General features: G+C 46.7%; 1 protein-coding gene across 3 annotated transcripts in view; it reads right to left on the bottom strand.

The window, feature by feature from the left end:
* PITPNB (phosphatidylinositol transfer protein beta) overlaps nucleotides 1-27,487 on the bottom strand; it is a 184,911-nt gene that overhangs the window by 78,318 nt on the left and 79,106 nt on the right. For all 3 annotated transcript variants that reach the window (XR_004540391.1, XM_033955457.1, XM_033955456.1), the window contains exon 7: nucleotides 4,070-4,153. Coding sequence is in view for 2 of the 3 variants with exons in the window: in XM_033955457.1 (XP_033811348.1) it covers nucleotides 4,070-4,153 (84 nt within the window). In the remaining variant the exon portion in view is untranslated. The remainder of the gene's footprint in view (nucleotides 1-4,069; nucleotides 4,154-27,487) is intronic.

Genomic DNA, 27,487 nt, shown 5'->3' on the forward strand with positions numbered 1-27,487 from the left:
ACCTTGAGCCCAGACATACGAGCCCCACCCCCGCAGCCACGAATCACTAGCTCTCCAGGAAGCGAGGTAACACCGAAGCTGGGGGCGGTGCTTACTCCTGAGGTAGATTACAGCATGGTGGAGAGCATGGAGGCAGAACTCCCTGAACAGAGGAACTCAGCAGAAGATTCGGAGGCTTTGTCAGCAAGCGGCGGTGGAACAAACCAGACGGAGGCAAAGCCAAGGAACTTTTCTTCAGGGTGAGCATTTTTAAACTCAACAACAATTTCCTACATGGGAGAAGCCTACTCAGGTGACTCTGGAATCTCTATGGGACTTAGTGGCTAATTTTGCTAAAACTATTAGCCCCAATTTCCATTATATAGAGAACAAGTTGACTCAACACACGAAGGAGCTTAAAGATATAAAAGAAGATCAGACAGCTTCAAAAACTTTAGTTCAAGAGGCCCTAGTTAAGGATAATGTTAATCTTAGAAAGAAGTTGGAAGTGCTTGAGATTGCTTCAAGAAATAATAATTTGAGACTTATTAACTTTCCAAGATTGACAATGGTAACTCCTAGGGAAATGCTTAGGAGATACCTGGTAGAAATTTTACAAGTTTCTGAAGAGACATTACCTCCATTCTCTCAAATAAAAATGGGCCTCATCTACAGAAAAAAACTGATCAAGCAATGTTAAATGTATCAGAAATCTTGGAGACGTCTGATAAGGATATGGTAACACCGTCTACATTGATATTAACTGTACCTCTTTCGATTGATAAAGGATGGTTATTGAGGCTTTTCTTTAAAAATAAACAAAATGAATTCCTAGGACTAAGAGTTCAAATGTATCCTGATCTTTCAAGAGAGACTCAAAAACGATGTTGAGAATTTCTTCTTTTGAGACGAGGGGTCATTCTGTTAGGGGCAACTTTTTACCTGAGATATCCTTTTAAGTGTATTATATGCCACCGTTCAGTTAAATATGCTTTTAACCTTATCAGTTAATTGCTTTCTTGGCTACGTCCCGAATAGATGGCGGAACAACAATAAGTGCTCTAGAAGTTTAATAAGTATCTCCTACCTCAGCACTATGATTAGCATATTTCTTAACTGATTATAATTTACCTTCTTTTCTCGCTTATAAAAAATCTTGGATCTTAAGTTGAGGACTTGAGCTGTGTTAGATGAAATTATTAATCTCCTTTTAATTTTATTTACTTTTAAGGACCATCAAGGTATTAAGATTTATACCTTGAGAGAATTGTTCTGTCTAACCAACTTTCTGTACAAGTGTTTACTTGATCTGTAAATGTGAAAACTTATAAATTTAAAAAAAAAAAAAAAAAAAAAAGAATGACATGGAAATTGTTTCCCACAGTTATCCGCAGGGACTGGAATGATTATGATTTTTGACATTCTCTAGTGCAGGGGTTTTAAAGTCCCTCCTCGAGGGCCGCAATTCTGTCGGGATTTCAGGATTTCGCCAATGAATATGCATGAAATCTATTAGCATACAATGAAAGCAGTGCATGCAAATAGATCCCATGCATATTCATTGGGGAAATCCTGAAAACCCAACTGGATTGCGGCTCTTGAGGAGAGACTTTGACACCTCTGCTCTAGTATGAACTCAGTGTAGGAAGCTTCATACTTTTGAGATTAACATTTGACTCCCGATACAGGCAATACACAAAAACACAGGCCGTGTTGGTTCCCTGAATATAGATTGCTTCCTCTGATGCCAAGTTCCGCCTTTTTGCTTCATGTGAGGGCCACTATACACCGTTTTCTTGCTCTGCTGCTTCGGACATATCTTGAAAATTATGAGGGATAAAGCTATACAAAAACATAATGGTACAAAGACATTGCAGATGTTTAAAATGTACACAGATACAGTCAGCTAGGCTTGCACAAGAACATATCACTACATGCACTTCCAACTAATGCAGTAGCTGCAAAGCTTTTCATAAGCAGGATACAGTCAAGTGAGTTGATGACAACAAGAAAAGCAGCAGAAAACGGAAGCTTGCAAAATCTTTGCACACAACTAAACATGCTATTGGTTGTCAACCACATCACACCACGTGTACCTCTGCGTAGTGCACATCTGCTTTCTCTTTTCCTCCCATATCAACAGGACAGCACTGGCGGGAAACAGCAGCCAAGGCGAGTGCGGCTGTGACCGACAGAGAACATAGCTATCCGATGGCCTCAGTTTGATATCAAATTCAGCTGATGTTACAAGTTAGAACCTCTCTCTGAACTTATTGTGTGGGCACTGCAGCAGAACAAGACCCCCCCTCCAAAAAGAGCAGTGCTGGTATAACCCTAAATATGACAGTGCCTGGGGCAACACCCAGTTTCTTTGTCCTAATTATGATGAAGCAGCATCAACTGTGCTTGCTCCCTCTTGAATATGGATATGGTTCTAGTCTCCATCTCCTCTGCTGGGTGGTCATTCCAAGCATCTACCACACCACTTTGATATAGAAATATTTCCTCAGAATTCATCCTACTGCCTCTCATTTCAGAGCTTCCTTTCCTTTCTGCCTGATATGCATTTATACCACAAAGGTATTTAAAAGACTATTTCATCTCTCTTCTCCTGCCTTTCTTCTATAGGGAAAAAAAGAAGACAAAAGAGGCGACCTGTGATGCTCAATCTGTTTATTCACTGTTAAGACCTGACACGTATGCGTTTCGGCCCTAAGGCCTGCCTCAAGGGTCTTGTTTCCAATGGAGTACAATTTATCACTTATGTCTCTTATCTAAAAAGATGGTAATTAAGACACTGTTAGAAGCCTGATCGCTATACTGGCAACAATCTCACGCATTCACTCAAAGCTTTCACTTTGAGTGGATGCGTGAGATAGAAGCCTGATCGCTATACTGGCAACAAATAGTGTCTTAATTACCATCTTTTTAGGTAAATTGTACTCCATTGCGATAAATTGTACTCCATTGGAAACAAGATCCCTGAGGCAGGCCTTACGGCTGAAACACGTACGTGTCAGGTCTTAACAGTGAATAAACAGATTGAGTATCACAGGTCGCCTCTTTTGTTCTACCTTGAGGAGGTAGAATCTCCTGTATTCATGTAATATTTCTTCTAAAGGATACATATTGAGAGCTTCAAGCCAGTTCCAATTGGCTTTATGATAAAGACCACTGTCCACTAACTGATAAAGCTGTTCATTTGAAAGAACAGGAACTTTGATACTTCATGGGATATTCTTTTCCTTAAGTTTCAAGTTTAATAAAAATTTGATTTAATTGCAAAATTGTAATTCCATGCGATTTACAAATAATGATAAAATTGGGGTAAAAAAGAAAAACATATTAATCAAACCAGACAGTTAAAACAACTTTAGACCAACCAAACACATAAGGTAAAAAATAAAGGATTAAATACAATTTATAAACAAATAAAAAGGACGAGGTGATGAAACAAAAGGATGGGGAAAAGGATACCTGCTCAATTTTCACCTATCAGCATTACTAGTACTCTAACACACATTCTGAATATATAAAATTTGCATAACTCAGTTAAAAGCATCCTTAAAAAGCCAGATTTTCAGGAGACTTTTAAACTTACTAAGTAATTTTTCTTCCCTTATATTGATTGGGAGCGAATTCCAGATTTGAGGGGTCGTGACGGAAAAGATCGTGTCTCTCCTTGAATAAATGAGTCTCAGTGAAGGGACTAAGAGGAGAGATTTCTCTTCCGATCTTAAGGATTTTGTAGGAATATAAGGGATTAGAAGCCTTTCTAAGAATGCAGGAGCTTTATTCGTTAAAATTTTGTGTGTAAGTAATGCTATTTTATATGTAATTCTATGATTTACAGGTAACCAATGCTTTTCCTTTAGAAGGGGAGTCACATGATCAAATTTAATTAAAAACTATGGTAGAATTAAGGACACAGGCCTCACTTCAAGCAAAAACTCTTTCACCTCTAACTTCTATTCTTTTAAATCTTCCTCTTGATCAGTTTGCAAATAAAATAGGCACAGGATATGGAAAACAGCACGTAGAGATTTACGGAACAATCATTAAGTGCAACAAAACATTACAGTATACTCACCGATGGTTCTACTTGACTTCTGTCTGCAATATCAATATGGACAACTTCAACATTTTTCCATATGTTAGGGTCTAAACAATGAACCTGGAAAGAGGAAGAGTAAATTATCTTTTGGTTTTACTTACATTTCTTAGATATAACCTGCAAGCTCAATAGCTAATCAAAGCAATATACATTCAGTTGTAGTAGGTAGCTTGATACACAATATCATTGGACCCAATGCAATAAAAAATGATTTTTCATCTACTGAATGATGAAGTGAAAACATTTTCCTTAAAAATTCCACTGAAAATTATACAGATCCAGGTATCTTAAACTCAGTGGCATCCAGTTAAAAGAGCAGTATCTGGCACTGAGAATAAAAAAAGAGCATGGAAAAGTTATAGTGATGACTTAAAAAGCACAGTTACTTACCGTAACAGTTGTTATCCAGGGACAGCAGGCAGATATTTTCAACAGTGGGTGACGTCACCGACAGAGCCCCGCAGCGGAAAGCCTCGAAAGCAGACTTGCTTGAAGATCTTTGTAAGAGCTTCCGAGTGCTGCACTGTGCATGCACGAGTGTCTTCCCGCCCGAGTTAGAGCGCGCGTCTCCTGTGAGGTACCTCAGTTCAGATACCTAGCTAAGAAGCCAACCAGGGGAGGAGGGTGGGTTGTGAGAATATCTGCCTGCTGTCCCTGGATAACATCTGTTACGGTAAGTAACTGTGCTTTATCCCAGGTCAAGCAGGCAGCATATTCTCAACAGTGGGTGACCTCCAAGCTAAGCATAATGGGATGGAGGGAGAGCTGGAAAGTTACGAAGAGAGATTTTGCAAAACAGATTGGCCAAAATGGCCATCCCTTCTGGAGAAAGTATCCAGACAGTAATGAGAGGTGAATGTATGAACTGAGGACCAAGTGGCAGCCTTGCAGATTTCCTCAATAGGAGTTGATCTGAGGAAAGCTACAGACGCCGCCATTGCTCTAACTCTATGGCCCGTGACTCGACCCTGCAGAGGGAGACCAGCCTGAGCATAGCAGAAAGAGATGGAAGCAGCCATCCAGTTGGAGATGGTGCGCTTCGTAACTGAATGCCCCAACTTATTTGGATCGAAGGAAATGAAAAGTTGTGTGGCTGTTCTGTGAGGTTGAGTGTGTTGCAAGTAGAAAGCCAAGGCATGCTTGCAGTCCAAAATATGGAGAGCCACTTCTCCAGAGTGAGAATGAGGTTTTGGAAAAAATACTGGCAGAACAATAGATTGATTGATGTGAAAGTCTGAAACAACTTTAGGTAAGAATTTTGGATGAGTATGGAGGACCACTTTGTCATGGTGGAAAACTGTGAAAGGGGGATCCGCAACCAAAGCTTGTAACTCACTGACCCTTCAAGCAGACATGAGGGCAATCAGGAAAAACACTTTCCAAGTAAGGTACTTGAGATGAGCCTTATCAATTGAGCCAAGACAACATTGAGATCCCAGACCACTGGGGGTGGTTTGAGCGGTGGATGAACATTAAAAAGACCTTTCATAAAGCGGGAAACCAGAAGATGTGCAGACAGAGGTTTCCCATCAAGAGGCTGATGAAAAGCAGCAATCGCACTGAGATGGACTCAGACAGATATAGACTGTAGTCCAGATTGTGATAAGTGAAGTAAATAATCCAAGTAGATATTGGCTCCATATGGCGAGTGGAACACCAAGCAGAAAATCTAGTCCATTTCTGGCCGTAACACTGCCTAGTGGACGGCTTTCTGGAAGCAACCAAAATATCTTGTACAGACTGAGAGAACTGTAGAGAGACTGTTAGGTTGAAAGGTATCAAGCTGTTAAGTGTAGAGACTGCAGGTTGGGATGTAGCAAGGACCCTTGACTCTGAGTAAGCAGAGAGGGAAAAACTGGTAGAAGCAGAGGCTCCCTAGTGCTGAGTTCAAGTAGAAGGGAGTACCACGGTTTTCTGGGCCACCGAGGAGCTATCAGAATCATGGTGGCATGTTCTGTCTTGAGTTTGACACGAGTCTTGAGAATCAGAGGGAATGGAGGGAAGGCATAGAGAAACTGACCAGTCCAATCCAGGAGAAAAGCATCTGCCTCGAGACGCTGGGGAGAGTATATTCAAGAGCAGAACTGAGGCAGCTTGTTGTTGAGGGGAGACACAAAAAGGTCTATCTGAGGGGTCCCCCATTGAGCAAACACCTGATGTAGAGGCGAGGAATTGAGTGTCCATTCGTGAGGTTTCAGAAGACGACTCAATTTGTCCACCAGACAGCTGTGCTGACCTTGAATATATATAGCTGAGAAAGATGTTCTGATGGATTGCCCAATCCCACAGCTACAGAGCTTCTTGACAAAGGGAGTGAGATCCCGTACCTCCCTGTTTGTTGACATAGTACATGGCGACTTGGTTGTCCGTCCGGACAAGGACTACGTTGTCGTGAAGAAGGTGTTGAAAAGCTTTGAGAGCATTGAAAATCACTCTGAGTTCCAACAGATTGATGTGACAAAGACGATCTGCAGGGGTCCAATGACCTTGGGTACGGAGACCGTCTAAATGGGCTCCCCATGCGTAGGTTGACGAGTCTGTTGTGAGAACCCTCTGATGAGGGAGTGTGGAACAGCAAACCTCTGGAAAGATTGGAAGAGAGCATCCACCAGTGGAGAGATTGCTTCAACATAGGAGTTACTGTAATTTGTTGAGAAAGTAGATCGGTCACTTATTGCCACTGAGATGCCAGGGTCCACTGAAGTATGCGAAGGTGAAGTCTGGCAAAAGGTGTCACGTGAACCGTAGAAGTTATGTGACCGAGCAGAACCATCATTTATCTTGCTGAAATTGATGTGAGATGAGACACTTGATGGCAAAGGTGAATGAGGGTATCCCGACGTGGTGGAGGTAGAAACGCTCTGAGTTGGACAGTGTCCAGAGTGGCCCCAATGAACTGAAGAGACTGAGATGGGGTCAACTGGGATTTTGGAAAGTTGACTTTCAACCCCAGACATTGGAAGAACATAATAGTCTGTTAGGTCGCTGCAATAACCCCTTGTTGAGAAGGGGCCTTGATGAGCCAGTCGTCCAGGTATAGAAAAACTTGAAGACCCTGGGCATGTAGGGCTGCAGGGATGAGGCCGAAAGGAAGAACTCTGTATTGTAGATGAAGATTCCCTACCCGGAATCGAAGATATTTGCGAGAGGCTGGATGAATCGGGATACGAGTGTAAGCCTCTTTGAGATCCAGAGAGCATAGCCAATCTCCCTGATCCATCAGGGAATATAAGATTGGTAAAGAAAGCATCCAAAACTTCTCTTTGACTAGAAATTTGTTGAGGGCTGAGGTCCAGAATGGGTCGCAAATCCCCCGTCTTCTTTGGAACTAGAAAATAACGAGAATAAAAGCCCATGTCCCGTTGGTTCAGAGGAACCTCCTCGACAGCTCGAAGGCGAAGAAGAGCCTGAGCTTTCTGAAGAAGAAGGGTAAGTTGCGACAAATTGGAAGGACACTCTCTTGGAGGGCGATCTGGAGGCACCTGAAGAAAGTGAAGTGAGTATCCCTCCTGAAGGATGGTGAGAACCCAAAGATCTGAGGTGATCATCTCCCACTGGTGATAAAATTGGTGAAGATGACCTCCTATGGGCAGAAGAGAATTTTGATGCAAGGAGGTTGGCATGCTCAGACTGGAAATGTCAAAAAAACTGAGCAGGTTTAGTTGCAGCAGGAGTCTGAGCCTTCTGCTGTCGTTGTTGCTGAGGAGGCCTTCTAGGTGGAGGCCTGGAGAAAGCTGGTGTCGTTTTTTGGGGATAACGACATGGTGGTTGCTTGTATGGCCGAGCAGGAGGAGTCTTAGGCTTCGGCCGAATCAAGGAAGCAAAAGAGCACTCATGTTCAGAGAGGCGCTTTGTAGCAGCTTCAATAGAGTCATCAAAGAGTTCATTTCCCTGGCAAGGCAAGTTCGCTAGACAGTCCTGCAGATTGGGATCCATATCAACAATGCGGAGCCAGGCAAGACGGCGCATGGCTACTGCAAAGGCAGAAACTCTAGAAGAGAGCTCAAAAGCATCGTATGTGGCTTGCAGTATGAAGAGTCGAAGTTGAGACAGAGTTCTGATGATCTGTTTGAATTCTGGAAGACTGTGTTCCTCAAGAGCCAGGTAGAATTTAGGCATCAATTTGAGGAAATAATTAAAATAAGCCGTAAAAATGTAGCTGTAATTGAGAATTCTGTTATCCATCATGGAATTCTGGTATAATCTGCGGCCAAACTTGTCCATGGTACGGCCCTCCCTGCCTGGAGGGACCGCAGCGTAAAGCTTAGATGGATGAGCTTTCTTTAAAGAAGATTCCACCACCAAAGACTGATGGGACAATTGAGATTTTTCAAAGCCTTTGCAAGGTACTGTGCGATACCTAGATTCCAGCTTGGATGGAATGGCTGTGATGGAATAAGGAGTTTCCATATTCCTTAGGAAAATTTGCTTCAATACTGGAGTCATAGGAAGCCTCAAAGTCTCCTTGGGTGGATGAGGCAACTCCATGTCAGCCAAGTATTCAGGTGTATGCTTGGAATCGGAGTGGAGATCCAGTTGAAGAACTTTTCCCATGTCGAAGATGAACCTGGCAAAAGAGGCAGACTTCAAGGTCGAGGCACCTTCAGGAGAAGGGGTGCGAGACCGAGGGACTACTGAGTAGGACGGAGAAGCCTCTCTGGAATACTGAGACAGAGGCTCAGAGTCCAGGCGTACAGTGATGGAGGAAGCTGCACTACCTGCTTGAGGAAGAGTCAGTGAGTGTTTGCGCTTCAAAACCCTCGATGGTGAGGTCCCCGGGGTTCAAGGAACAGATTGGGTCGAGGCAGGAGGAGAAGGCTCTCTCGGAGGCGTCTCGATGGAGGAGTTCTCGACCTTGATGGACTTCAAGGAGAAGCAGCTGGTGTAATAGCTTTGCGAGACTTATGTTTAGATTTGGAAGAAGTCTCAGTAGCCTTGGATAAATGAGGCATAGAAGTCTCAGTATCCAGAGAAGGCAAGGGTTTTTGTTGTAAAGATGTTTCTTGAGGAAGTGAGATGCCTCGAATGCCTCGAGTGATGCTTTGGTCAAGGTGGAGGAGACTGTGTCCAAGGAGTAGGTGAAGAATCACTGGATGAGAACCGGCGAGACTTCCGAGGCTTGCCCCGAGGTGCTGCTATAGGAGTCTCAGACTGCTGCTCAAGCTGGCTCGTAGGAAGCAGGGTCGAGGACGGAAGGAGTTGAGCCATGACTGAGGAAATCTGAGTGGTCAGAATGGCTTTTAACATGTTCTCGAACATAGGCACCGAGACATAGGGATCAGGTCTCGAAGGTGCAGCAGTGCGCTCCAAGGAGGGTGACCTCGAGGATGAGTATTCCCAATGCTTGGAGGCACACTTAGCTGGAGGTCTCGAAGAGGATGGCAGGACCGTGGACACGGCCTGGGATGCCTGAGACTCTGGAGGCTTCTTAGGAATGGTACCTGAAGGAGAGACAGGAGACTTACCCGTCGAGGATGACTTCAGAGGAGCTGCCGTCAAGGCCTTCGAGACCGCAGATGTTGAGGTCGAGGCCTTGGTGGAGGCAGAAGCTGGCGTCAAGGTCGAGGACTTAGATGTCGAGGTCGTCCCCGAAGCCGAGGTCGAGACCTTCTCAGGCGGTTGATCCATAGTGCCAAAAAGTTGGAGAAGCTTGGCACGGCGTCGACGAAGGGCTCAAGGTTGAAGGGTAGCACAGTGCACGCAAGCATTGGGGCAATGTTCAGGACCCAAACAAACAATACACCGACTAAGGGGATTGGTGACTGAAATGGTCTTGTTGCACTGGCTACACTTTTTGAACCCGGTAAGAGGCTGGGACATAGAAAAAACAAAATCTGACGTATCGAACGAGGTGAGCGGCCAGGCCTAGGCCAAAAGGATGCTGACCAGAAAGAAAAAACGAAAAACTGAATAAAAGTTTATTTATTTATTTTTTTTATAAAAGAAATGAATGGAAATATGAGCACAGCGACTTAATAATAAAAATAATAAAAAACTGCGGTGAGAGAAGGCAACGAAGGCTGCAGAGCTGAAAAGAAGAGGACTTCTCGGCTCTGCGGAAAACGCTGAACTGAGGTACCTCACAGGAGACGCGCATCCTAACTTGGGCGGAAAGGCACTCACGCATGCGCAGTGCAGCACTTGGAAGCTCTTACAAAGATCTTCAAGCAAGTCTGCTATCGAGGCTGTCCACTGCAGGACTCCGTCGGTGACATCACCCACTGTTGAGAATATGTTGCCTGCTTGTCCTGGGATAATTTGAGCATTTATCAATTTATCTGTTATTTTATATTTTACAGTGAACCATTTCCCTGATGAAAATAGAAAACATTGACCATGTCGGAAGTGGGTCCGGTAGCTGAAAGATCTACCCATGCTTGGAATCAAAGTAATATGATAAAATAAAGCAAAAGAAATTTATATTATATACAGCTTATATATATATTTGTTTTGCTTTATATTACTTTGATTCCAAGCATGGGGGGGTGTATATATATATATATATATGCTGTATATAATATAAATTTGTTTTGCTTTATTTTATCATATATATATATATATAGCCTGTATACACTTCTCCCTCTGTATTCACTGTGATAGGGGATTAACAGACCCGCAAATACAGAAAAACTGCAAATAACTTTTTCATATGTTATTCGCTGTTTTCTATTAAAAACCATCGTGAATATGGTGAAACCGCAAATAACATGGTGGGAGACCTGGCCTGTTCCTGAAGGAGAGGCAAAGCATGGTGAAGAAAGTGCCGGGAATCGGCAATTTTCTCTGTAAACACTTGAAATCAGCGATTTCTCTATGCAAGCTGATGTAATTAGGGGAGGGGGGGGAGCCAGCAAGCTAAAAACAGCGAATAATCGAAACTGCGATTGCTGAAACCGCAAATACAAAGGGAGACATGTATATATGTAAGGTGATAATCCCAAGATGACTGAATAGTTGTTTGTATGGGAATTGGGAGTTTGCTTGTTCTATGAAAGTTATATAGGGGCTTGGAAAAAACCTTGAAATGAATGCCACACACTTATCAACCAGCTTGAGTACACTGTGTGTCACTTACCACTCAAATAGGTTACCCAAAAAAGTGGATCAGTTTCGCCATCTTGTGATATTGAGCATTTATTCTGCTAGAACTCAATAAGTTTATCATCCTAAAAGTGCAGTCTTACATCCCCATGGTTATGCTCCTCATTCTGTTCTTTCCTTCACATCCTTTATTCCTAATTATAGGCTTCAAGCATCATCTCTCAATAGGAGGGATAGATATACAGGTCCTGGAGATTTATCAACTCATAAAGTTTTCCATGGAGCATGCATATTCATTAAGAGATTTGATTTTCAGATTTGTTTATCTTTCCAAATCCAAGCTCAGGATGAGTTCTAATCAAGGTTTGCAGGTACTTCTCTGCCTTAAGAGAGCTTACAATTAAAAATGTTGTATTTTAGGCAATGGAAGGTGAACCAACTTGCCTGAGCAGTTTATATACCACAGGAATGTGAATTTCTATGCTGTTTACTATGATTAAAAGATACTACAGATTGAGTGGAATTAACAAAGTTCAGAGTTAGTGATTAACAGTTCTAAAGATCATTTGTTGAGGACTAAGATTGTATAGGTCAGTACTTCAGGAACAGATGTGTTTTTAGGCCTTCAAAGGGGGGACAGGCAAGCAGGCCTTCGGGAGGATGCAGGCCTTCAAAGGGGGTGACAGGCCTTCAGGGGGGACAGGCAGGCAGGCCTTTGGGGGGATGCACCAATGCAGGTCTTCAAAGGGAGGGGACAGGCCTTCTGTGGAGACAGGCAGGCCTTCGGGGGGGGATGCAGGCCTTCAAAGGGGGAGGGGGACAGGCAGGCAGGCCTTCGGAGGGGATGCAGGCCTTCAGGGGGGACAAGCAGGCAGGCCTTCGGAGGGGATGCAGGCCTTCAAAGGGGGGGAGAGGCAGGCAGGCCTTCGGGGGGGAGGCAGGCAGGCCTTAGGGGGGATGCACCAATGCAGGCCTTCAAGGGGAGGACAGACCAGGGAAGGGGGGCCCTGGTGTAGAAGTACATGGAGGGAGGGAAGGGGGGGTTCAAAGAGATGTGCATATGCCCGACTTTGGGGAGGAAGAAATAATGGGTCTGAAAACAGAGGAGAGGAAGAGAGATGATGGATAATGGGATTTAGGGAGTGAAGGAACAGAAAGGGAGAGAAGTTGGATACAAGGGATGGTGTGGAGGGGGGGGGATAGAGATACTGGATAGGAGGGTAGTTGGGAAACGAAAGGGAGAGATGGTGGACCCTGGTGTGGTAGGGAAGGAGAGAGAGATGCTGGATGAAAGGGTAGTTAAGAAAAGGCGGATCTGTGGATGGAGACGAAAAAAAAGATGCCAGACCTCTGGGGGAGGGAAGGGAAATGGAAGGGGAGGACAGAGATGGCAGATGGATGGTTAGAACGGAGAAAGAAGAAAGAAGGAGACCCTGGAAAGCAAGTTATCAGAAGACAACCAGAGCGAGGGGGACCAACAAGATCTGAATAATGACCAGACAACAAAAACTAATTTTATTTTCTGTTTTGTGATTACAATGTCATATTTGAAACGTGTATCCTGCCAGAGCTGGTGATAGATCACAAACGTGAGCTAGGATTTAACAGAGAGAGGAAAAGTTTTTTGTTTGTTTATTTTGTTTACACCACAGCGCCAGTGTGGTTAGGAGAAGGCAAAGGGGGTGAAGAGGCTATGAAATAAACCCACCAGGATGTTTGGAAAAAAACACCCAATTGGGCAGGAAAATCAAATCGAATAACCAATTCAGTAAGCTGAATCGAATCAAAATTTTTTTACCTGAATTGGGCAGCACTACTACTGACTAAAGTTGAGTTAAACTGAGGTATCACAGGACTTCATCCGGTTTAGCTCCTAAATATATAACTGACCTCTTCTTTTTCTCAACCAATAGACACACTGGTTAGAGGATGTAAATTTAAAAGACATCATTAACATCTTTTCTCTTATCAAGCAGCATTATGGGGCAAAGATCTAGAACAATTGTTTATGCATGCCGATAACTATGGGGAATTTAGGAGACACCTCAAAACATATCTGTTCCTGAAGTACTTAGGTAGCTGATCTGCTCAACCTTTCCCACAACAACTGATCTCTAGAACTGTTAGTCACTAACTTCTAACTTTGTTCGTTCTACTCAATTTGTAGCATTTTTAATCATTGTAAACCGCATAGAACTTCACGGTCATGCGGTACATAAACTGTTATTATGGTGACAGGACAAAAGCGCGCGAGACAGCGTGCCGACATTGCAGTGCAGACAATTTGGCGCAAGACACCAGCGCGCCGACAAAAAAACTATTCCGAAAACAACTGAAAACCTGGCTTTTCTCTAGCATATAATAATCTCTTCTCCTGATTACATCCCCTCTTTTTATGCTTTGTAAACTCTTTCTCTTCTCTCTTCCCATATTTTTTAAACTCTGTAAACCGTGTCGAGCTCCACTTCAGTGGAGAAGATGCGGTATATAAACCTAAGGCTTAATTTAGTTTAGTTTAGTTTTAAAGAGCTTCAACAGGGTGTGTGTGTGGGGCTTCTGATTGGTAAGGCCCGACTTTAGTGCAGGAAGAGGCGGTCAGAGCATACAGCAAGTGATTTCTTTCACTCGCCAGCGCTCTGGCTGTTTTCTCCTGCCTCTCCCGCTGCCCTCTCCAGTCTCCCCCATGAAAAGCTGTATTCGCGGTTTTTCAAGATTCGCGTGGTTCCTGGGGGAGTACTGTACTTATAACCAGGATTGGTCACTCTTGGATGCAGGATACTAGTCTGTATAGGTACAGAAAGAAAAGGCTTCAGCCATAGGTAGCAGGCTTGGCAGAATTAAGCTTCAGACATGCCTTTAGCGACAAGTTCTAGAGCTTACCTATTTGTTAAGTGAAAAAAACCTTTCTCCTATACGTTGTAAAAGTATTACCATGTAGCTTTCATGGAATGTCCCCTAGTCTTTGTACTTTTTGAAAGAGTAAAAGATATTTTACGTTTATCTGCTCTTCTCTATTAATGGAATTTCTTTGTGGTGTAAAGAAGCAAATAGAAATTTGGGAGGTGTTTGGGTTTTTTTTTAAATTATGATTTTATCCTCTATGCCAATTTCTGCAGTAGTGAAGGATTCTGATAGTAGTTTACATTTCTTGAGGCAACTTCATTACTTTTTGGACCAGCAAGATTTGATTACATTAATTGAAGCATTCATTACATCCGAAATCAACTAGTGCAATGGTCTCTACTGTGGACCACAAACATATCAGTTACAGCAAGTCACTTGACCTTCCATTGTCCCATATTAACCCCCCCAACAAAACTTAGATTGTGAGTACACTAGGGACAGAGAAAATACCTGCATATAATATATGTAAACTGTTTTGACTGTACCACACAAAGGTGATATATCAAATCCCTTTCAAGCCAAATATCCTCTAACAATAACAAGCTATTACTCATTATGACAGGGGTTGCCATGTAGCATATCATGAGAAATTGGAAAAATTGGGATCGTCTGAATTATAACTTTTGTAACTTTTTATGTCACATATTTAAAATGGAAAGGGTAATTGCCATGTAGAAAGGGAATTTTAAGAAATTTCAGGATATTTGGGAGCCATTAACAAAATACTGAAATGAATAAATTTCTTTTTTTTCCCCTTAAATATGCATATCCAAGGTCGGGGGGAGGAGAGTGGGGGTATTTTGGTTTTCTTATGAGTGCAAATTGAATATGGGGGAGGGAGGGATATGGAATCTGAATTAGATTTTGATAGGATATTAAGTGATGTATTTAAGTATAAAATGATGTTATATGATGTTACACTTATTGTAAGTTTAAAAAATGAAATAAGAATATTTAAAAAAAAAAATGAAGCTGAAGACTTATCTCCTTTCTAAGATTTTTAAGTAATTTATGTGTAGGGGCTATTAACTAATGCTTTGAACTTTGCACCATGCTTCATACTTCATGGTGAAGCTTGTAATCAAATTCAGTAAAAGTACAGTTAGTTTTCTGTATCTCGTTGGCCACGAATTTGGACTTGGAGGTTAAAATGTACAGCGTCAGAATCTATGAGACAAACATGGTTATTTTTATTACATAGGATTTTCTGGACCCCAGTTTGGTTAAATAAAATAGATAATTCTAAATCTAATAGATGTTGGCATTGTCATATTGATGTAGGGACTTTGGATCATCTGATATATTTTTGACCACTGATACTTAGTTTTTGGAAGTCAATTTGGGAACAAATTAATCTTATTCTTGAAGCAACTATCCCCTTGACATATGAGGCGATAATATGTGGAACGATTCTCCATGTTAAATCCACTTTAGATAAAAATAAGTCGCCTTTTCATGATTTTGACAGGAATAGGGGTTCAAATGATTACATATAATTGGAAAAATCATAATAGGATTAATTTCAATTTTTGGTGGGCAACTGTGTGTACAACGTATAAATATGAAAAGATGATGGCAGAACGTTTAGGTCAGGGGTGTCCAATGTCGGTCCTCGAGGGCCGCAATCCAGTCGGGTTTTCAGGATTTCCCCAATGAATATGCATAAGATCTGTGTGCATGCACTGCTTTCAATGCATATTCATTGGGGAAATCCTGAAAACCCGACTGGATTGCGGCCCTCGAGGACCGACATTGGACACCCCTGGTTTAGGTACTAGCAAATCCTTTAATGAGGTATGGAGCCCATTGACTAATTTTATTATGTTATAATTAAAATTATGATTCTCCTTTTTTTTCGTTAGATTCCTTTACACATCTAGGGAGGGTGGGGGGTGGAATATTTATTTGGAAGAGTAAAATTAATTTTTTTATTATATTGATAGCATAATATATAATATTATTGTTTATAACTAGGATAAGAAGGGGATAAAAATTGTTTAATGTAATAATTGTGATGATAGTAATGTATTTTCATACAGTTTTTCTGATTCTTCAATTGTATACATTATAAAAGTTTTACAAAAAAAAAAAAAGTACAGTTAAGTGGAGTCACCCTTCTCTGACCCTGTCCTAGTCTTGTCATTTTTGAGTTGGGGTTATTGACCTACACCCAACAAATGAGGGGTGGTGGCACAACAGACCTATACAGAGGTTCAATGATATTCTCAGTTTTGTCCTTAATTCTGTTTTAAATAAGCTCCAACATTCTATTTATTTGGAAGCCACAGCACACGCGGCTGAATATTTCACATGTATTATCCACAATGACTAAGATCTTTTCTCGAGTGTAACTCAAACTTCCGAGCAGGGACAATCTATAAATGTCAAAATGTACTGTGCTGTGCATGCCTTTCAGCGCTATAGAAGTGATTAGTAGTAGCAGTAAGTCAGCATGAAGTAGAAAGTAGCCTAGAGGTTAGAAAAGTTGGTGAGAGAAACAAGGAAGCCAGGTTTGAATGGCATAGACCAGGGGTAGGCAATTCCCGTCCTTGAGAGCTGGAGCCAGGTCAGGTTTTCAGGATATCCACAATGAATATGTACGAGATGGATTTGCATGCATTGCCTCCTTGAGATGCATATTTATTGTGGATAGTCTGAAAACCTGACCTGGCTCTGGCTCTCGAGGACCAGAATTGCCTATCCATGATAAAAGGGATGGAAAACCTTTCATACACTGAGATATTGGAGAAATTGGGTCTCTTTTCTCTGGAGAAGAGGAGACTTAGAGGGGATATGATAGAGACTTACAAGATCATGAAGGGCATAGAGAGAATGGAGAGGGACAGAAAGAGAGAGAGAAATGGAGACAGAGAGAAATAGAGAGAGAGAGAGAAAGGGAGAGAGAGCTAGAAAGGGAGAGAGACAGAAATAGAGAGAGAGGGAAAGGGAGAGAGAGAGAGATAGAGAAAGATTGGAGAAACTGGGGCTCTTTTCCCTGGAGAAGAGAAGACTTAGAGGGCATAGAGAGAATGGAGAGGGACAGAAAGAGAGAGAGAAATGGAGACAGAGAGAAATAGAGAGAGAGAGAGAAAGGGAGAGAGAGCTAGAAAGGGAGAGAGACAGAAATAGAGAGAGAGAGATAGAGAGAGAGAAATAGAGAAAGATTGGAGAAACTGGGGCTCTTTTCCCTGGAGAAGAGAAGACTTAGAGGGAATATGATAGAGACTTAGAAGATCATGAAGAGCATAGAGAGAGTAGAGAGGGACAGATTCTTCAAACTTTCAAAAAATAAAAGAACAAGAGGGCATTCGGAAAAATTGAAAGGGGACAGATTCAAAACGAATGCTAGGAAGTTCTTCTTTACCCAACGTGTGGTGGACACCTGGAATGCGCTTCCAGAGGGCGTAATAGGGCAGAGTACGGTGCTGGGGTTCAAGAAGGAATTGGACAATTTCCTGCTGGAAAAGGGGATAGAGGGATATAGATAGAGGATTACTGCACAGGTCCTGGACCTGTTGGGCTGCCGCGTGAGCAGACTTCTGGGCATGATGGACCTCAGGTCTGACCCAGCAGAGGCATTGCTTATGTTCTTATGCCATTCAAACCTGGCTTCCCTGTCAGGTTTTCAGGATATCCACAATAAATATGCATCTCAAGGAGGCAGTGCATGCAAATCCATCTCATACATATTCATTGTGGATATCCTGAAAACCTGACCTGGCTCCAGCTCTCGAGGACTGAAATTGCCTACCCCTGGCAAAGCCAAATCCTGGGCACCTTCAGCAAGTCACTTTCTCTTCTCATAGCCTGGAGTAAGCACTTTAAGGAAGTGACGTACTAGACCCGAAGAAGGAGAAATTAGGTTCTTACCTGCTAATTTACTTTCTTTTAGCTTCTCCAGACCAGTAGAGGTTAACTTTACGAATGGGTATATATCTAATCATGACCAGCAGGTGGAGACTGAAAACAAAACTTTGGGACAGTATATCCTAGCCCCTCCTCTCTATTTCCCTCAGTCTGCCGAATAGCCAAGCAGAACCAAGAACTGGAAAACAACAGAGAGAAAAAACAATACTCCAAAAGGAGTAACAAATAACATACCCAAAATGCTGTTGGAAAATGCAGAGGAGAAATTCCCGAAGGAAGAATGTCCCCACAGCTCGCCAGCTAAGCCAGCCGAGCCACAGCCGCTGTTCTTCAATTCTCCCCGGCCCTAGAAAAATACTAGAACCCGCAGCAAAAACCAAAAACTGCCCGCGCAACAGCCCCAACAACAACAGACAGGGTGGGGACCTCTACTGGTCTGGAGAAGCTAAAAGAAAGTAAATTAGCAGGTAAGAACCTAATTTCTCCTTCTTTAGCACTCTCCAGACCAGTAGAGGTTAACTTTACGAATGGGACGTACCAAAGCAGTCCCTCTCACGGGCGGGACCCCCGAAGGGCCGATACCAGTACACGCTCACCGAACACCGCGTCCCGACGCGCCTGCACATCAACCCGATAATGACGAACAAAGGAATGCAAGGAGGACCAAACCGCAGCCTTACAAATATCCACTGGAGGCACGAGCGACGACTCAGCCCAAGAAGCCGCCTGACCCCGAGTGGAATGAGCCTTGAGAAACTCCGGAACAGGCTGCTGTTTCAGAAGATAAGCGGAAGCAATCGTCTCCTTGATCCAGCGCGCAATAGTAGCCTTAGAAGCGCCCGCTCCCCGACGAGGACCCGCCAGGAGGACAAAGAGATGATCGGACTTCCGGAATTCCTGGGTCCGCTGCACATAAGAGCGAAGGACCCGACCGACATCCAACTTGCGCAGCTGCCGTTGCTCAGAAGAGCCCTCCCGACCACCCAAGACCGGGAGAACCACCGATTGATTGACATGAAAAGGAGAAACAACCTTCGGCAGAAAGGAAGGAACAGGCCGCAAGACGACCCGCTCCCTAGAAAACTCCAAGAAGGGAGCCCTACAAGAGAAAGCCTGCAGCTCAGAAACACGCCTAGCAGAAGTAATGGCCACCAAAAAGACCGCCTTCAAAGTAAGGTCCTTCAAAGAACAGTCGTCCAAGGGCTCGAAAGGCGGACGCACCAAAACAGAGAGAACCAGATTAAGATCCCAAGAGGGAACCGAGGGCCGTAGGGGAGGCCTAAGCAACTTGGCCGCCCGCAAAAACCGAATCACATCAGGAAGAGCCGATAAACGCTGACCTGACACCAACCCTCGAAAGGCCGACAGGGCCGCAATATGAACCCGGAGAGAAGACCAAGCCAGGCCTCTATCCAGGCCATCCTGCAAGAACTCCAGAATGTTAGGCAGATAAGCGCGAAAAGAGGTCACTCCCCGCGCCCGACACCATTCCTCAAAGAGACGCCAAACCCGCACATAAGCCCGAGAGGTAGAAAGCCTCCGGGACCCCAACAGTGTAGAGATCACCTTGTCTGAATATCCCTTCTTGCTAAGGCGACCCCTTTCAAGAGCCACGCCGTAAGACAGAAGGGAGACGGGTCGAACATGGGAATGGGACCCTGCATCAGAAGGTCGTCCGAGAGAGGCAGAGGAAGAGGATCCGCTACCAGGTGCCTCACCAGATCCGCATACCACGGACGGCGAGGCCAATCCGGCGCCACCAGCACCACCAAACCCGGATGGTGAACAATGCGAAGAAGCACTCTGCCCACCAGCGGCCAAGGAGGGAACACATACAACAGCCCCTCCGTTGGCCACTGCTGGACCAGAGCATCCAGACCCTCGGCCAGACCGTCCCTGCGACGACTGAAGAAGCGGGGCACTTTGGCGTTGCCACCCGTGGCCATCAGGTCCATCAGGGGCTGCCCCCAAGCCTGCACTATCAACTGAAACGCCTCGGCGCCGAGACACCACTCTCCTGGATCTAGAAAGTGACGACTGAGGAAGTCTGCCTGAACATTTTCTACTCCGGCTATATGAGAGGCCGAGAGGTCCAGCAGATGGGATTCCGCCCAAACCATGAGCAGAGCCGCCTCCTGCGCCACCTGAGTGCTCTTGGTGCCCCCCTGACGATTGACCTAAGCCACCGCCGTGGCATTGTCCGACAGCACTCTGACCGACTTGCCCAGCAACAGGGAGTGGAAAACCAACAGCGCCAGACGGACCGCTCTGGTCTCCAACACGTTGATCGACCAGGCGGCCTCCTCCGCGGACCAGGTGCCCTGAGCTGAGTGACCCAAACACTGAGCCCCCCAACCCAGGAGACTCGCATCCGTCAGGAGCACCGTCCACTGCGGGAGATCCAGACCCACCCCCTGAACTAGGTGAGGGGTCTGGAGCCACCAACGCAGACTGCAGCGCGCCAAGCCTCGCAGGGGGACCGGAACATCCATCCCGTGCCTCTGGGGAGACCACCTCCGGAGCAGAGCATACTGGAGAGGACGCATGTGGGCCCGCGCCCACCTCACCACGTCCAGGGACGCCGCCATCGACCCCAAGACCCGGAGGAAATCTCGCGCCCGAGGACACCGGGACGCCAAAAGCAGGCGAATCTGAGATTGCAATTTGCTCACCCGGCCCTCTGGGAGGAAGACCCTCCCCAAGGAGGTGTCGAACAGCACCCCTAGGTACTCCAGACGCTGAGCCGGGACCAACCGACTCTTGGAAAGGTTGACCACCCAGCCCAGCGACCGGAGAAACTCCACCACCCGAGCAGTAACCCGGGAGCTTTCCTGCAACGACTTTGCCCGAATTAACCAGTCGTCCAGGTAGGGGTGTACCAGGATGCCCTCCGACCGCAAGGCTGCCGCGACGACCACCATCACCTTGGTGAACGTCCGAGGAGCCGTGGCCAGCCCAAAGGGAAGCGCACAGAACTGAAAGTGCCGACCCAAGATCGCAAAGCGCAGGAAACGCTGATGAGAGGCCCGAATGGGAACATGCAAGTAGGCCTCCGTCAGATCGAGAGAAGTGAGAAACTCCCCCGGCTGAACCGCCAGAATGACCGACCGCAGAGTTTCCATACGGAAAGAGGGAATCTTGAGAGCCCTGTTGACCCCTTTCAAATCGAGGATGGGCCGAAAGGTCCCCTCCTTCTTGGGCACCACAAAGTAAATGGAGTACCTGCCCGTGCCCCACTCTGGAGGGGGCACCGGAACAACTGCCCTGAGATCTAGCAAGCGCTGAAGGGTCTGGCGAAAAGCCTGCGTCTTCCCCGGAGTCTGACATGGAGAAGCGAGGAAAAAATCCGGCAGAGAGTGGGCGAACTCCAGGGCATAACCGTCCCGCACCACCTCCAGGACCCACTGATCGGACGTGATCTCGGCCCATTTGGGGAAAAATTCACGCAGCCGGGCCCCCACCGGAACCAAAGGGGGCGCCGGCAAGGCGTCATTGTGCAGGACGGGAAGCGGGGGAACCGGCGGAGGGATTCCCTGCCCCCCGACGGGCCCCCCGAAAGGGCTGCATGCGCTGGAAGAACCGACCCCGGGAAAATCCCGGAGACTGGAAAGAAGCAGCCCCACGCCCAGGGCGATACTTGCGAAAATCCCGCAAACGCCCCCGGGCCGCACCCCCCCGAGACGCCGGACGGGCACGGTCCTCCGGCAGACGGGGAACTTTCGAGTCCGACAAAGTCTGAATCAACTTATCCAAGTCCTCTCCAAACAAAAACGACCCCCGAAAGGGAAATTTAGTAAGCTTAGCTTTGGACGCAGCATCCGCCGCCCAAGCGCGCAGCCACAACACACGCCTTGCGGCCACGCCAAAAGCCATAGACTTAGCCGAGATCCGCACCAAGTCATATAGAGCATGAGAGGAATGAGGCCGCCATCTCAATCTTCGCTACCTCCTGATCCACCAGAGACCAGTCGTCAGACTCTCGATCCAAGACCCGCTCCGCCCACCGAAACACGGCGCGAGCGACCAGTCCCCCACAAATAGCCGCCTGGACCCCAAAGGCAGAGACCTGAAAATTTTGCTTAAGGATGCTCTCCAATTTGCGCTCCTCAGAGTCCCGCAAGGCAGAACCGCCCTCAACAGGCACGGTATGCCGCTTGGAAATTGCCGAGACCACCGCATCCACGACTGGCGAAGCTAACGTAGCCCGATCCCCTTCCGGAATGGGATACAGGCGAGCCATGCTGCGCGCCAGCCGAAACGGCGTCTCCGGCGTTTTCCACTGCTCCAGAATAATATCCCGAATATCCTGATGCATAGGAAAAGAGCGGGAAACGGAACGGATCCCCCGTAACAGGGGGTCCCCCACACGCGGAGTCTCCGGCGGCGCGTCCTCAAAACGCAAAACCGAAGAAACCTGCTGAATAAGGTCAGGCAGCTCATCTTTCTGAAAAAGGCGCACCACGGACGCCTCGTCACTGGAGAACGGGAAATCCGACAACCCGCCGCCAGCTTCCGTCCCCTCCAGAGAGTCCTGGAACTCCTCAGAAGGGTCCAGGTCCTCCTCCAGACCGACCCGTTCCTCCGACCACAAATTCTCGTCCCACGACACCCGCGGACGCTTGGACAAGGGAGGCGGCGGAGGGGACGTCACGCCAGACGAAAGAGGCAAAGCCGCAGGGAGCGCGGAGGAAAACCCACCCCCCGAAACCCCCTGGGCGCAACCGGGACCCCCAGCCGCCTGAAAATAGGCTCTGCATAAAGAAAAGAAAAATTCAGGAGAAAAACCCCCCGAGGGTCCCAAGGGACTCCCTGCCACAGCAGGGGACCCAGCAGAACCTTGCCCCTGCATAGTCAAAACAGGGGGAAGGTCACCTGAGGTGGAAGACAAAATGGAGGGGCCAGACAGAGAAGATGGCGGTTTTCCCGCCAAAAAAGCTCCCTCCATAGCCTGAAGCGGCTGAGAAACCTGAATAGTCTCAGCCGCTAAAGCAGGCAAGCCGGCATCAGCTGTCAAAAAATCAGCTGAGAGGGAATCCTTCGGGGAATCCCTCCGTGGGCGGTTGTGGAAGACCGGGCTTCCCCACTGCTCCAAGCCGACTCGCGAGGCACCATCGGCGGGGAGCTCTGGGCGCCTGCAGCCGCTGCCGACGGAGCTCCACCACCTCACCGACCCAAACCGCCGAGTTCAGGCCGGCCGCGAGTGCCTCGCGGCTGGACTAAAATTGTGTCCTACTCCCCCGGAGAAGGGCACAATTGCTCCATACGCGACCTAGCTATAAAAAAGTGCTGGTTACATGAAAAAATACAGTAAAATACAGTTTTCTTAAAGGGAAACAACCCTTCAGACCAGCACTACCTCAGGATTTTTTTTTTTTTTTTTTTTTTTTACAGAACAGACTCCACAGGCTCTCGAAGCAATATGCCTTGCTTGACTTAGGGGGCAAGGCTTACTGCTGAGGCTCCTCTAAAAAAATGTGGGGAGGTGGAGGAAGTGGGGGGAGGGACCCCGCTCGTGACCCGCCGGGTTTAACACCCCCGAGGTCGGACGAACCCCCAAACAGAGTCCGCCCAAGCTCCGTCCGGCTAAAAACAGGGACAATAAACCCCCTAAACAAATTCCAACAGCCCTACCAAGGGAGATGGGTACAGATCACTCAACACCTGCTGGAGACTGAAAGAAGACTGAGGGAAATAGAGAGGAGGGGCTAGGATATACTGTCCCAAAGTTTTGTTTTCAGTCTCCACCTGCTGGTCATGATTAGATATATACCCATTCGTAAAGTTAACCTCTACTGGTCTGGAGAGTGCTAAAGAATGATGTTTACCTTACAGCACTGCATACATCCAGTAACGCTACAAAAACTGATAAATAGTTGGGATGATTTTTCCATGTGTGCATCATTCAGAAATTTGCACAACATATTAAATTCCATCTGCCACTTAAAATGACCACAGGACTTCCGGTGACGTCACTGACCAAGATGGAGGGTTAGAGACTTTGCTCTGACTCTCCGCTATTGCATACCTTTCCCGTTGCGGGCTGCTGATTTTTGTGAGCGTGTGGGTAGCCGGGAGTGCGTGAAGCCCAGTACAGCTGCGGGATGCCGTCGCGAAAAAAAATCGATACCGGCAGACCGTCGGAGCATGGAGGAGAGCAGGGAGGCCTCCGCCATGTGAGAGGGACCTCCAGCGTGTCCGCGCGTGAGTCGGGAGACAGCGCGTCGGAAGAGGAATCGGAGCGCGGTGCTTCCCCGCGGCTGCGGTGTGCAGGATCGGCGGCGGCTATTACAAAAGCCGATTTGCAATTGTGGGCTGCAGAAATTAAAGATGAGGTGGCGGCTGTGAAAGGAAAAATTAAAGAGGCAGTTAAGGAGATTCGGCAGGACTTTGCAGACTTGCTGGGCAGAGTGGAAGATACAGAAAAGAGAATGGGGGAACAAGAGGAAGCTGTGCAAGGAATCACTACCCAGATGAAGGCGGTCCAAAAAGATCTTCTGGACTGTTGTGCTCAAGTGGAAGATCTGGAGAATAGGTCCCGACGGAACAATGTCCGGATCCGGGGAGTTCCGGATACGGCTGATTATGGGGACGCTGCGGCTGTGGTGCAGGAGCTTAGCCGGTTTCTGCTGGCTGATGATGGGGCATCTAAAACTACTCCCGGGGGCCTGAGAGTGGATAGGGCGCACCGCACAATGGGTCCAAAGAATGGGGATTACCCGAGAGATATTATCGCTTGCATCCACCACTTCCCAGATAAGGATCGACTGGTGAAGAAAGCTAGAGACTTGGGTGTTATATCTTGGAAGAATTTGAAAGTGGAGATATTTCAGGATCTCTCGACCATCACTTTGCAGAAAAGGAGGGAGTTTCGACCGTTGCTGGAGGTGCTGAAGCAGAACAACTTACGCTATCGCTGGCTTTTTCCATTCAGCCTGCTGGTGACTTTTAATGGGGTGCATAAGCGTGTGACGACCGTGGCGGAGCTGCAGGCGTTACTTCTGAAGGAGGGCCTGGTGAAGATGGGAGATTCTGCCTTGAGCAAGTTATCGGCGCAGAAGTTGGAGCGTTATCAGTGGAAAACGGTGCCCCAGAGGCGGAGAGGACGGCAGAGCTCTCGACCTGAGCACAGCCACATCCCCTGACACCTGAGTGGCTGGCTGAGGGTGGTAGTGTCCATCCGCTGCAGGGTTCTGGACCTTGGTGCTGATCCAGTGTTGACTTTGGGAGTGTGCTTGAGATTGTATGGTTGAGGGTCTGGGGAGTGCTTGGTGGGGGGATATTGAGTGTGGGAGGTTTGGATGTGGGGATGGGAGGTATATTGAAGATGACATGGGGGGTGGTGAAGTCACTTGAAGTCCTGGAGGGATTGGGGAGAGAGGGAGTGTGGGTCAGGTGGGGAGGGGGGTGGGGAAGACAGGGGAGGAGGGTTGAGGATGGGGGGGTGGAGGGCTTGGGTGGGGGGGGTGAATGGGTTACGGAGGGGATGGAGGGGGGAGGGGAGTGGGTGCTGGGTGTGCTGTCTCTAGTTGAGGATGGGGGGGGGCTAATGTACTTAGAGTGGGCAGTTTGAATGTTAAGGGGCTTAACATGCCGCGTAAACGGCAATTGTTGTTGAAAGAAGTTAAGCGCTTAAGTTTTGATATTTGTTTTGTTCAAGAAACTCATTTTGTGAAAGCAGGGGAAAAACTTGTACAGTTCCGGGATTATCCTGTGAGGACTTGGGCTTCTAATCAGGTGGAGCGGAAGAAGGCTGGGGTGGGAATTTTGTTTTCTCATAGGTTGAGGGTGATACCTGCTCAGGAATGGAGGGATGAGGGGGGGAGGTGGCTTATTTGGACGGGCACTGTTAATGGGATTCAGGTGACGTTGGTAAATCTGTATGCACCTAATTCTCAACAAGGCAAATTTTTTGACGCTCTTTTGTCCAAAATTCTATCGGTTAAGGTTGGGCATTTGGTGGTTGGTGGGGATTTCAATCTGGTGCTTAATCCGGCTTGGGACTCTACAGGCAAGGGAGGGGATAGACTTAAATGCGACAGGAAATGCTTGAAGAGGTTTCTGGATGTCCTTAATGTTGTTGATGGGTGGCGGGTGCAACACTGGATGGGCAGGGATTACACCTTCTACTCTCCTGTACATGAGGTATACACTCGCATTGATTTGCTCTGTGTTGATAAAGTGTGGGGGGGGGAAATTGCTAGACACAAAAATTGATACTATTGGGTGGTCTGACCATGCTCCGTTATGGATGGATCTGCGATGGGGAGGCCCTCGGGTTGGGGATACCTATTGGAAGCTGAATGATACCCTGTTGGGGGATCCACAGATCGTGCAACGGTTGGAAAAGGGGATTTATGATTTCCTGGATCATAATAACATAGATCAGTTTTCTCCCGTGACGATTTGGGAAAGTTTAAAGGTGGTGTTACGGGGTGAGTTGATCTCTATGGCAACCTATAAGAAAAAGAACCGACAACGGGAGGAATTGCAGTTGCGGGAAACACTTCGTACTCTGGTAGATCAACATAAGAGGGGGCAAGGGGGACTGCGGCTTCAGCTTCGGCTTCAGGAAACCCGTATGGCTCTGGGAAAATTAGAAGATGAGGTGATTAAATTTAATCTAGATAAGTTGAAGCTCAAATTTTTTGAATCTGGGAATCGGGCAAGTAAATTATTGGCTCACAGGGTCAAATTGCAGCAAACTCTGGGTAATATCATGTCTATTAAGGCTCGTGATGGCAGGGTGGTGACTGACGAAGCCGGGATACAACAGAGGTTTCGGGAATTTTACCAGGAGCTCTATACCCCGGAGGTTGCGGGCTCGGTTGCTGAGAGCCATGATTATTTGCGAGATTTGGGGCTACCTACGCTGTCTGGCCCTGACGCTCAGGGGCTGGAGGGGGATATCACTGTGGAGGAGGTATTACACGTTATCCGACATTTGAAGCCGGAAAAATCTCCTGGGTTGGACGGGTTTAAGGGGCTATTTTACAAGAAACTTTCCCCCTTGGTTGCGCCCTTACTGACTAGGTTATTCAACTCTCTGAAAGAGGGAGAGCGCTTGCCTTTCTATAGGAGATTGGCAGGGATTACGATACTCCCTAAACCGGGGAAAGATGCGTCCGTCTGTGGGAGTTATCGCCCTATTTCTTTGCTGGGTATTGACACCAAAATCTTGGCCCGTATTTTGGCAGATAGGATGACTGCTCATATGCCAGTACTTATTCATCCTGACCAAGTGGGGTTCATTGGGGGACGCCAGGCGGCTGATGGTATTCGGCGCGTGTTGAATTTGGTGTGGGAAGCACGGAGATCGGGGTCCCCCTGGGTGGCTGTAGCGGTGGATGCCGAAAAGGCATTTGATAGGGTGGATTGGACGTTTATGGAAGCTGTCTTGCGCCAGATGGGGTTTGGTTTGCGCTTTATTTCCTGGATTCTTACTCTCTACCATACTCCAATGGCTTGTGTCAAAGTTAATGGAGTATACACGAAGCCCTTTGAGCTTCATAGGGGTACGAGACAGGGGTGCCCGCTCTCTCCCTTGTTGTTTGCTTTGGTGATTGAGCCTTTGGCACAACGTAT

Source organism: Geotrypetes seraphini, chromosome 8, assembly GCF_902459505.1.
Source record: "Geotrypetes seraphini chromosome 8, aGeoSer1.1, whole genome shotgun sequence".
Classification (NCBI taxonomy): domain Eukaryota; kingdom Metazoa; phylum Chordata; class Amphibia; order Gymnophiona; family Dermophiidae; genus Geotrypetes; species Geotrypetes seraphini.